Consider the following 12,564-nt stretch of genomic DNA (forward strand, 5'->3'; position numbering starts at 1 on the left):
CAGACTCGACAGACTGTTCTGCAGAGCTTTCTCGGTTTTATTTTCTCTTGAGAATAAAATCTTTCTTCTGGAAACAGAACCCTGAGACAATTTGATTCCTCAGATCCATGGCCGACGAAAATACACTACATGGGTTTATTGGCGGGTTGCATAGAGCCACCTTCTGACTGTGCTGGAGTGTGATTTCAGTCTAGGTACATATTATGAATTGTATATTTTTAAACCCAATCCTTTACTTAAAACGCAAACCCTGTTCCTGCTAAGTTCATAGTCTCACAACTCTCCTCGAATATTGATTTTGTAGGACGATCTGAATTATGCCCTTGTAAACTTATCCAGTAAGCAACAGATCATTTTTTACATCTTATATTTAACGGGCAGTCTCCTGTTTCAACTTCCATTTCTGAGATTGGAGTTGTCTTAATTGCACCTGTAATACATCTCAAAGATCATGCTTGAATAAGATCTAACTTTATAAGCATACTGATTGATGCAGATCCATATATAATACATAATCTAAAACAGGTTGTGGAAGTGCACAGTATAAGGTGATCATTGATTGTTTATTTGCCCCCCATTCTTGGCCTACTATACATCTCATTAGATTTAGTAATTTACCACACTTCTTCACAATGTAGTCACTATGGATTTTCCATGTTAATTTTGAATAAATCCACAGACCTAAATATTAAAATTTTGTTACCCGTTTTGATGTTTCAATTGTAAAAGCATGCCCCCTTTGGGCATGTTGTTTGATAAATTGTTTGTATGGACATTGCACTACACAAATTTTTGTTTATTAAACATCAAGATCAAGGTCTGATTTCATACAGCTGTATGAGAGAACTTGTATTTTGTAGGTTATGAAAGTAGTAAAATAAAGTAGTCAACTCATGTAAATAATCTAGGAGACATTTAATTTTTACCCACCTTTGGACAGCTGCCGCATGAGCATGATCAGTACAAACGTGCTAATAATGCTAATGTGACGTCTTAGCTGAAAAAAAGTCGACACATTTGGTATATCTCTGGTGTAGAAGACTGCTGTAAAAAGCAACTATTAAAGCATAGAGTCAATTATTCCTTCAATACCAAAAAATATACAAATAATCTTTGACCTTAACTGATCGCAGGATAATTTTTTTTGCTATGATATGTAACTTAAGCCTCACTCTAATAGTCCACAGCTTTGTCAGTTGTGTTGCTGACATTAGGAAATGACACCATGCTTCCTGCCGGTCTGTATGAAGGCATCTATGGCACGATCAATGTCCTCGTCAGTGTGCGCTGCAGAGATCTGGACTCGAATTCGGGCTTTTCCTTTGGGAACGACTGGGTAGGAGAAACCGATCACATAAACTCCTGATGACAAAGTGAGAAAGCCATTGTTTTAAACAGGCTGCCAGGCTTGCATAATTTGTTTTGAAAAAAAAAAATGTAGATGGACTATACAACGTCTGAATTCTTACCTAGTTTTAGCATGTCGTCAGCCATAAGTGAAGCCAGACGAGCATCTCCCAGCATCACAGGACAGATGGGATGAGCTGTGCCAGAAATGGTGAACCCTGCCTGGGTCATGTTGTTTCTGAACCTTTCGGAAAGAAGAAAAGGCACAAAACAGACCATTGTTATCATTAGCTCAATGAACTCCAAAAAAACCTTTATTCTTAAAAGCATTCATACTTTCATACTGAACCAGCAAAAGTCAGCTCTTTTTGTTTTGACAGCTATGTCATCCCAGACAGACTGCTGCTTTGAACAGCACACTCTGTTTGTTTTATAAACTCGGCTGCTTATCTAGTTTCCACAAAAAGAGATCACGAACGCTAGCTAAAAGGCAGAACCCAATCTACAAATGTCACAGAGCGCCCACTCAAGTCCAACCTCATGGTTTTAGCTGCCATGGACTGAGCAATTTCATTGGATGCCAGCAGCAGTTCCACAGCACGAGTGGCACAGCCCACCACGGGAGGAGGGAGGGAGTTTGAGAAGAGGTACGGACGAGATCGCTGTCTCAGAAGCTCAATCAAAGCCTTGGGTCCGACAGTGTAACCACCTGCAGAGAGTTAGAAATGTACATGTTTGAAATGACTGAAATTGCTTCAGGCTTCTTAGCAAAGAAAGGTTGCGATGTAATGTGTTATTTTGTCTGACATAGTAGCTTAACTACATAAAGATGATGTTTGATATTTATACACACCAGCAGCTCCTCCTAGTGCTTTTCCCAGAGTGGAATTCACAATGTGAACCCTGTCCATCACTCCCAGCAACTCATCTGTTCCTCTGTGGGAAATTAATGCATGAACATCCACTTGGAGAATAATATAATATGATATTTTGGCTTTGAGTGACACACTCTGATGCCTGCTCATTTTTTCTGTTGCTTTCATTCCAGGAAAAAAAGCATAATCATTAAAGAATAATAAAGCCATGAACCAAATCAACGAGCTACAAAGGTTTTTGAAATTCGGAAAAAAATAGACTGTCTACTTAGTTAGTGAAGGATAGAACTACTTACATAAAGCACTGCTAATGATAATCTATAAAAACGATGGATACATTTAAAACTATTGATCTAAAGCTATTAATTATACATACAGAAGCAATGCATTTTATGTTTTACAAAATATTACAATACAAGCATACATATATATACATATACACAAATGGGCCTACATGATAGTGAAGAAAAGCTGGGAAAAAAATATATATATATATATTATATTAAAAAAAAAAAAAAAAAAAAAAAAAAAAAAAAATAATATATATATATATATATATATATATATATATATATATATATATATATATATATATATATATATATATATATATATATATATAAAATTTATTTACACGGCCCTAATACAGTATGTATACTAACACACAAACACACATATATATATACGAAAATAAAATATAATAAATATAATACATTTTATGTAATTAAAAATCAAAGCCCTGATGGAGAACATGAAAGCATGCATTTTTATTTCTGGAACCCAACGTTTTTCTTTTACTCACCGACCACGGGGACCCAAGAATCCCGTGGCATGACATTCATCAATGAAGACCAAGGCACCGTACTGCTCAGCCAGATCACAGATACCCTGCAGAGGAGCCACATCACCATCCATGGAGAACACGCCGTCTGTGACCACCAACCTCAGACGAGAGGACTGTAAACAAACAAATACAGTGCATGAACCGAGAAATCATTTTCTAAAAAATTTTTGAATTAAGTTTCTACATTTCTACTTAAATTGTTGCATTATATTTTCTGTTTTGCATCAAACCAATCATTATCAAGCCAAAACACAGTCAGTTTAGTACAAACATTACTCAAATATCACCATGTGCATAAACCGCTTGAAGCTTTCAGTGCAACCTCTGATTTGCATGAAATCCAGTGATCTACCTGTGATTCTTTCAGCTTTTCTTCCAGGTCATTCAGATCCATGTGTTTGTAGCGGAACCTCTTGGCACGGCACAATCGAATGCCATCGATAATAGATGCGTGGTTTAGTTCATCAGACAACACCGCATCATCAGGACCCAACAGGACCTAATGCAACGAGCGCCAATGTACCGTTACAGTTTATTTGCAGTGGTGCTATTTACCTCAGGATAACATAAGGATCGGTTAAAACAGACCTCAAACAGACCAGCGTTAGCATCGAAGCAGCTTGCATACAGAATGCAGTCTTCTCTTTCATGAAACTGGGCTAGTTTCTTTTCCAAGTTCTTGTGGATGCTCTAGAGAACAGACAGTTAACAGATATATCTTAAGGCATCAGTAAGCACTGCTATCAGTGTGTTCAGATACAGTATTTGTTCTCACCTGTGTGCCACAGATGAAGCGAACTGAACTAAGGCCAGCGCCATACTTCTGCAGGGCATCTATTCCTGCCTTCACCACCTCCGGATGACTGGATAAACCCAGGTAGTTATTTGCACAGAAATTCAATATGTCTGAAACAAAAAGGGAGGAATATGGGATCAGAAGATGAAGAGAAACAAAAAATAATTCAGCTCTGCTACGGTAGTTGTGCATTACACATTTGGACATTACACATTTACAAAAAGTACTTTAATAACTAATATAAAACACTAGTAAACAGAGAACTACTCATAGAACTTTTAGAAGATTTTTAAGAGGATAAATAAACAAATTCAGTCATATGCGTCCAAACTTTTAACTTAAATTGTATTAAAATAAATAATTGTATTAAAATATATAATAATGATTACATATATAAAATCTTTAATAAAAAAATAAATATTTTTGGTTAAAGAAATTGTGCATACAATAAACATACAATACATTTTTATATGAATACTACTGTTATTGTATATAACATTACTAAATATAATGTTTTTGTCTACTCTGCAGTACTAATTTCAGGCATCAAAACATAAACCTATAGAAAAGTTTTAAAATATTGAGAATCATAAATTCTACTCATTTCAAATATCTTTGCTTTATAGTTTCTCATGCAGCTACAAATAAAGTTGAATTTTATAAGGGAAACAGGTGTTGTCATAATTATAGTTTTTTTTTTTTTTTTTTTTTTTTTTTATGCAGCAAGTTGAAAACTAAAGCAGCAGCAAGCTATTGACTTCGTTTCCCCAGGACAGGGGTCTCCAGGAATGCACAGCCTAATCATATCATTCTTCTGTATTAGCCACGGATTATGTTGTGTGATAACAGACTCTGCTGTGCTGCTCACCGCCTCTGCTGCCGTCCACGGAGATCCGCGGGCCCTGCTGGGAGGTGATCACCCGCTCCCCCTTCCATGTGCCCGCGTTCCGGATCGCGTCCAGCTCGCTCTCCAGCACCGACAGCGCCGCTTGAGCCGCGGACGCGTACGCTCTGCTCGCACCAGCAGCGCGGGGCTGAGACACCCTCCTGAGGGGAGCACTGAGGACACGAGCCGCGGAGCGAAGGGACATTTCTCCAGCACTGTCTGTCACAGTCAGTACAGCAGAAGTATTGGGACTGTACAAGTGACGTGGTGGCGGATATATGTCACTTACATGGGCGTCCACATATCAGCCACTGAGCGGGCGCTGCACTCTTTGTCCAATGGTAGCGCAACTGAGGTGTCTGCGATTTAAAGAAACAGGCTGCAGAATGTAACTATAACGCAGCGCTTCAGCAGAGAAATATGATGCCTAACGAGCAACTTACACACGCTCTAGCTTTCTAGATAGATAGATAGATATGTTATTGTCAGCGACTGCTACTGTAAGCTCTATTGTACACCTGAAGGATCATAAAAATTAATGGGCGAATGTAGAACCAGATAAAAAGAGATGTTGGACAGAGGACTTCCGTTTGACCAGTGAGTGTGGAACTTGAGCACGTCATTTTCGCGGTAATATCTCGCAACAACAGCGCTCTGCAGAAGAAAAAATACTCTCGAGAAGGGTTATGAAAATGTGTGTTAAACATGGCAACGTACGTCTTTAACCTTTTTAGCACTGTATTGGACCTCCTTGAAGGCAAAGGAGCGAGAGGGGAAAACTTTAAAAGGTAAGCTTTAATGAAACTAACGTTAGTGTTTCCCTACATTTTTATCTTTAGAACAAAAAAGAATGTACTTGCAGCCATTACGAACACAGAGCAGTTCGGGTTATTTATAGTATTTTATTAGTGGTTATGATCTACTTTAGACTAAGGTTAGTTACAAATATTAAACATTTTATGTGCAACTCGTATGTTTTAATAACGTAACGTTTGCAAAATCGACGGGTAAATAATAGGTAGCCTATAAAGTACACTGATATAATGTTTCATATTACGGAAATTCGTTCAGAACAAATGTTCATTTGTAGTATAAATACGCTCAAACAACTCACAAGTTAATTTTGTTCACGGTTGCATGATCTGACAGACTCCTCCTCCTCCTGACGAAACAGAAACGTCAGAGCCTCAGAGGGGGCGTGTGCTCTCTGTCCGCGGGAAATGCAAATGTTTTCGTGTTGCGTCCACAGACAAAACGAAACACCGAACTTTAAACGACAAATACGAATGGATTTCAATCTGGAAATCAGTAACAAGAGGTCAGAATTTTTCTGTTTTAGCTGTATGCGCGTTGTCAAACTATGTATTGCTCACACAGATTTTATATTTGCTTTCTCTTCCTGTAACTTACTGTTTTTAACAAGATAGACTACATTATTAATCGAAACGTATAATAATCGCCATTTCAGACGAATTTATGCAATGCTAAATGTTTAAATGGATAAACAATGACTTTAAAGCATCATCGGACACTGGCCAATAAGTTTTTAAGCACTGACTATAAATTACATTTTGACAATTATTTATTGATGCTAGTAATACCATATTAAATAGCAAATCAAGATCAGATTTATATTTGATTACAATAACGTTTAGCTTTCTAAGAGTTATCCTAATTTAAGTATTTCTCACCACAGCAATAATAATTGGGTTTTTATGGTGGCCTCTAAGAATAGCCGGGAGATTCCTGTGCTGCTGTGGACGTGACAACCCTGGTGTGTACCAATTAAACACTGAAAATAATAAAAGTTTATTACTGACACGTTAACTTATGACCAAAGCCAATGCGATTATGTAATGCGTTAACAGACGTTCTGCTCTCAGTTGAAGAAACATCGCCATCTCTTGGTGAAAGCACTGTACGACCATGGGATTATGGTAAAGGTGGAGGTATTATCAGGACAGTTTAGACAGGTGAAACACTTCTGACAGTCTTACGATCACTAACTGCACAGACTTAGATCAGAACTAAATTATTTGCATCTGAATTTCTTAATTTTAAAGGATTGATTGACATGGTGTTGAAGTTTTCAATTGTACAATGCTAATAGCCTTTCTATTCTTTTTCTATCCAGAGCATGTGGATCAAGATTATGAAAAAACTTTAAGTTAAGCATTTATAAGATGGAGCACTGGCCCCCTGGAAATCTTTGTTGCTCCAGCCACATCTGTTGCAAATTCCTGAGAGGGGTTGATGTCAATGTTCCCCCAGCCAATATCAAGGTGGGACAGAGTTACTGGCACTCTCACCCCATTTAAAAAAAAAAAGAAGCTTTTTTGCTTAATTAAAGTGCAATATTAATTATGCAAGAGGAAAAAAAAACTCCTGGGTCTCTTAAAATGAACAACTAAGTTTCCTTTTTTAGAAAAAAAAATATTTTTATTTTTTAAATGCATAGAATGCATTGCATACATCAAAAATAAACTTTAGTAAAGTTTAGTAAAATAAAATTTTTGTCCTTCATAGTCAAATGCTCACGAAGTGACTGTCAGAGCAATTCTGGAGATGTTATTCATGTGTTCACGTCCTTATTTAGTGAGACAGCAGACGCTGAAATCACCGCGAGTGTCACGCGCGCTTCAGTGTGTTTAATGAAAGAAGACGCTCTTCTGCTCCATTCATTAACAGAGACACACAGAACATGCAGGATTCATATTTAAATAGAATGTTCCGGCTTAATATTTACAGATATTAGTCCATATCGTGATTTGATGTAAGTGCAATGACCTATTTTTGATTAATTCATTCAAAATTTGGCAAATTCCGTGACATTCCGCGTTAAACTGTAAATTCCGTTTTTATGACTGGATTTCGCGATTCCCTCTGTGTTTTCTGCATCGTGGAAATCATAGGGCCCTAGTTGTGGTATGCCAGCTCTATCTCTATCTCTGCCGCACCCATCAAAACACTGCTGACTTCTTGCAGTATGCGATTTCGGACGCAGCGCTTGTGTCTCCTTCCGCTTTGTGGGTGACGTAAACGCGTTGTCACATTAAAAAATCATTGCGAAAGAACCTGACGTGAGATTTAAAATAAATTAAAAGAGGCTTCGAGGCAGAGGAATTTGCCTCGATCATTTTTTTGTAAGGAGGAATCGTTTCAGCCCTAAGCATAATCTTATCTATTTAATGGTAATAGGAATCTCTGCCAAATGTTGTCGCTAAGATCTAATTTGACCCACAGTGTTGATTTTTAATGTCAAATTAATTCAATCACTCATTCATTTCTTCTTCATCATGAGCAAGAATATCAGGGCTGACATGCAGCACACAATTGCAAGTGTGATATTCCTTTTATACCAAAGTTCAATAACAGTATTTTTAAGACGAGTAAGTAAGAATGTTTTTTTTTTTTTTTTTTTTACGAAAATAGTTCCTAAAGAAGCCAAAGCATCAAGCTTCCAAATTATGCACAGGCTGAATATAAATAAATACTTTATTGAAGTATTTGTTTTACTTTTTCAAACCCAAGTATCTTGTAGACCTGACAGTGATGTGTCTGATAGAATCTTTCTTTCTAAGACTATTATTTTCAGGAACCTGTTGGTTCCCAGATCACCCAGAACGATTAATTTACCAAGTGGAGAGATCCAGTTGCAGCTGTTCTCGACTCACTGAAGTGAGCCTTCAAGCAATGTGACGCATCTCTGATAATATAGAATATAAATAAGCCTTAGAATTAATATATAAATATTAAATATTAAAATATTAAAATAGGCTACATAAGAGCTTAGAGTTCACATGCACTGACATGGCTAGATGTTTTCTTGTGGTTGTCCTCTTGCACGGACAGCTCTTTTCACCTTGCTGTGAAATTTGTAGTGGTTTCACTGGATATATTACACATTCTACGACTTTTTCAATCTGTTAATCCTTAGCAGTTTTTTGAGAGAAGAGAATAACAGTTAAAAGGCATATGATTTGCTGTTCTTTACTGATGTCACGCTTTTAAGTGCATACGCTCCATAAACTCAAAGCCTGAGATGACAGAGAAAGTTGTTGATCAGCATCATGGTACCATCAAAGCAGCATTGGATTGGATTGGTTTTGTCAACTCAGAAATAATTCTGTAACCCTGAGTTTGTTCAGCCACCATCATGGTACAAGCCCCCTGGTGTCCCTAAAATTTTTTTATTTTAAAAAAATAAAAAATAAAATAACACTTGCCATTAGTAACTTTTCACACCTTTAGACAAATCCTCCACAAACTCAAGGTGTGAAAAGTTACTAATGGCAAGTGTTATTTTATTTTTTATTTTTTTACAAATAAAATTCATATTTATGTTACATGTATGTAACTTGTTTTTTAACTACATCTGCTGTAAGAGGATGATCTGTTTTAGGCTTGGTATGAAATTCTTGAATGTATACATAAATCTGGGATATAATCATTGAAAACGGTCATTAAGATGGTCTCTTGTCTAACTGATCTCTCAGTTGAAGAGCTCAAAACCCTCTCTATAACAGGCCGAACAGGCTGTGAGACCTGAGATTTTGTGTCACGTGTTTGTTGTGTTGTGTTGCATTTTTATGTTGTCAGTTTTGTCACAATAAAGTATTAATTCTGTTTTATGTATTTTATTTTGTGCACACATTTGAATAAACTTAATAGTGCATGCATGATAGGCTGATTCCTTTTAGGAAAAATATTTGCTCATTTGCTGACCATGCATAGTCTGAGAGCTCTGATTAGAGGCCCTGTCCCAAATGAAAGACTTCATGTGCACTTGCGGTCTTACGGACTTACGCGTGTCCGTTAAGTCCATGAGACCGTACAGTAGGGTGTCCCATTTATAATTTTAGCGTTCAGAAGGATGCTCGCGAGCGCGCCCTTTGTGGACGTTATACGCCTTCGGTCCGCCCTTCTGCTGAGCCCTCACTGGGGCGAGATCTGCAGCAAAAGCTACGGGGAGCTATGAAACCAACCAAACCAAAAAAAATGTAGTTTCCTGTGCATTACGCTTCCTGTGCAATCCTGTGTATAATTCTTGAACCAGAATAACCCGCCATAACAGACAGCTCGCCAACTATTGGTTCACATAACTGAACACGCAAACGTCCTTCCCACTCTAAATCTCTCAATGACTTTCGCGGCTGCTTCGCCACAATCAAACATCGAGCTCTTATTTCACGCGCTGTGGTGCATGGCCGGGACATTTGAATCGGCTTCGATTGTCGCTTATTTAAAAGATCGTTTGGAATTACTAAAGTAAAAACCTGACCTGACTGACATGGAAATCAATCACGAGGGTGAGAACTTAACTTTTAATCTCATTAAACGCTTGTTATTACTATTCCGCTATAACTTGTGTGTGTATATAAATATAACTATTTTAGAGTTAATTGGGAACACGCATGCCAATATTTAAACTGATAATAATAGATGGTTTTGATTAGATCACAAGTTTGCTTTAAAGTGTCTGAGTGTACTTGTTTTAGCTACAGGCTTGTACAAGGGACGAATGTCTTCACTTCGGCTAGTGACATATCAAGACAACCGACAAATTGGGACATTTAACGTGTCCTCCTCTCTATAAAACAACAACAACAACAACAACAACAAGAAACTCATAAATGAGGTTTCATTTTAAATTGAGTGATTTTTATAGTTTTCAGTGAGGTTTGGGAGATAAACAAACAAATATCATTATCATTAATCTGACAGAAAAACAATCCTTCTTCTCTGTCGTGCGCTCTCAGGGCTCCTCTCTGTCGCGCGCTCTCAGGGCTCCTTCTCTCTGTCGCGCGCTCTCAGGGCTCTTTCTCTCTGTCGCGCGCTCTCAGGGCTCCTTCTCTCTGACCATAATCGCGGTTTTATTTTATCTTTACTTTACTTTACTTTACTTTACGTCTGGCTTGGGCGAGCGTTTTTTATATAAAAATAAATAAGTGGAGCGACAAGATTTTAAACAGGATGCAATGGTGCTTCGGCGTGTGGACACTCGTGTACATTAGTCAACATTTGAAGTGGATCAAAAAAGTTAATCAAAGTTGACCTAGGACAAGAAGATTTTAGGACAACTTTGATGAACGTTTTGATCCACTTCAAATGTTGACTAAACAAACAAACGTTACTGCGCATGCGCGCTTTTGCGGACCTAACTTAACTTCCGGTAGACTTCCAAATAGAATCAATAACATCAGCCAAGTCCCTAGATATTTTTTGATAACAAACAAAATATGTTTGCTGCATGGATCAGGCGGACTTAATGAGAATGCAAATCCATTCTTTGCCAATAGGAGATGTTTTAAAGCATAGACATAAAGCGCGAGAAATGGAGGTTTCCCCAGTAACAGCTGTAAACAAAGTACGCTAACACACGCTGCTTTATCAGGCATATAACATGCAAGTCTTCCTTCAGAAATACAGCGATATAAAAAACACCTGTGCCTCGTTTTGATATTTAAACATATAAATGTAAGGGATTATTATTATTAAACGTGCAGTACATAACGTTACTCATGTTTATTCAGCGAAGCCTTTTTGAAAATCGATCAGTTTTAAAATTGTGGTGAGTTTCCAAAAATAAATAAATGTATGGGAAACACATCCCGCAGCACAACCACCTGAGCCCTCAGTCTACTCATAGCCTTGACTTTAACCGCGTTTGTAGAAGGCACTGCAGCCAGACCGATATACACAACACAGACCGGAAGTTAACTTAGGTCCAGGCGAGTGCGCCCGATGAAACCGTCTATATGACTATCGCGCTTCTTTTTTTTAAAGAATGTTTTTCAAATGAGTTGACAGTTTGGAATGGACAGTGAACGAGCGGGAACGAGGCTACCTAGTCTTTGCTGGGATTGGCCAGAATTTCTGGCGAATGTATCATAGACGAGCAAGTCATTTAGCCTTCATACAATATCACAAGGTTGCATCCTAGTGCCATGGACTATAACATATCAAAGTGATAACCTGTAGAACAAATGGATGTTGTTGTACACACAGCATGGGTCTGCAGACCATTGACACAAAGGTAAGACGCGATAACTTATGTTTATTAAGATTTGCTGGTATTATGGCTAGGTCTTGTGCATTTGCACACAAGGGATCGGCTGTTTTAATTCTTCTCTTGCAATTAATGTTACGTTAGACTTCCTTAGCCACCAACTTAATTAGCTAGTTACGGTTTGCGTTCATACAGCAAGTGTTGGGGGAGATGATTGTTGAGTAGTCAGTATCTTGTTTAATTATTGCTTGAATCTATTGCTGAATTCTGAAATAGTTGTGATGATGATGATGATGATGATGAGGAATGGATCAAGTTTTAGTCAAAATGCCTGATGTAGATTGGATAGATGCATGTTGTTGTGAATTGAGAGCAGTCAGATCATGGTGTGATAGTCAATAGTGTTCATGTGCTACACGTATTTTTGCTTTTTCAATCTTGATAAAATTTGTAGTGCTTAAGTTGTGTTGTGTGTAGATATGGTAAATTGTACTGGGAATTAAATCAAATTATTACATGGCTTGGTTGAATTCCACTGTAGAATGAAGTCTGTTATTTCTTGATAATAACACCGTTGCCATGAAAAACAGAGCGTTGGTATGGACGCGGCAGGATTCTAATCGTAGAGACGGAACTATTTTCTTTAGCGGAAGCAATACAATCGTTTTTAAATCAATAAACTCTTTTTTAAATCAATATTTTGTGTCAAATTATTGATTTATTTGGTGGGTAGCCATGTAATAAGCGGGATAATGTAGAGCGAGGCCCGATTTTGGGTTAGATTTTTTTCCCCGTTTTCAGTGGTTA

The 12,564-nt window shown here is 37.6% G+C and overlaps 1 protein-coding gene and 1 long non-coding RNA gene across 3 annotated transcripts; one reads left to right on the forward strand and one right to left on the reverse strand.

Annotated features, from left to right (window-relative positions):
* Nucleotides 1-900: 900 nt before the first annotated feature.
* On the reverse strand, nt 901-5,054 carry gcat (glycine C-acetyltransferase). Its single transcript, XM_059551592.1, has 9 exons — nt 4,731-5,054; nt 3,842-3,972; nt 3,655-3,756; nt 3,419-3,565; nt 3,025-3,179; nt 2,201-2,283; nt 1,885-2,056; nt 1,470-1,591; nt 901-1,362 (listed from the first exon to the last, which is right to left on the reverse strand). Exons 1-9 carry the CDS (start codon nt 4,951-4,953, stop codon nt 1,211-1,213), a joined length of 1,287 nt encoding a protein of 428 aa, XP_059407575.1. The 5' UTR covers nt 4,954-5,054; the 3' UTR covers nt 901-1,210.
* Nucleotides 5,055-5,334: 280 nt separating this feature from the next.
* LOC132111544 (uncharacterized) lies at nt 5,335-8,922 on the forward strand. Of its 2 annotated transcripts, none has more exons than XR_009424822.1 (3): nt 5,335-5,536; nt 6,883-7,030; nt 8,330-8,922. It is a non-coding gene; the product is annotated as an uncharacterized LOC132111544 (long non-coding RNA). The 2 variants fall into 2 exon arrangements; XR_009424824.1 differs by having other exon boundaries at nt 8,314-8,341.
* Nucleotides 8,923-12,564: the final 3,642 nt, after the last annotated feature.

This window comes from Carassius carassius, chromosome 1, assembly GCF_963082965.1.
Source record: "Carassius carassius chromosome 1, fCarCar2.1, whole genome shotgun sequence".
Classification (NCBI taxonomy): domain Eukaryota; kingdom Metazoa; phylum Chordata; class Actinopteri; order Cypriniformes; family Cyprinidae; genus Carassius; species Carassius carassius.

Excerpts from the sequence above, each read along its gene's own strand:
- gcat (XM_059551592.1), bottom strand. The coding sequence starts at position 4,953 with ATGTCCCTTCGCTCCGCGGCTCGTGTCCTCAGTGCTCCCCTCAGGAGG. Across the intron at positions 3,566-3,654 it reads CTAACGCTGGTCTGTTTGAG|GTCCTGTTGGGTCCTGATGA; the intron begins GTCTGTTTTAAC and ends TCGTTGCATTAG. Across the intron at positions 2,057-2,200 it reads AGCACTAGGAGGAGCTGCTG|GTGGTTACACTGTCGGACCC; the intron begins GTGTGTATAAAT and ends AACTCTCTGCAG.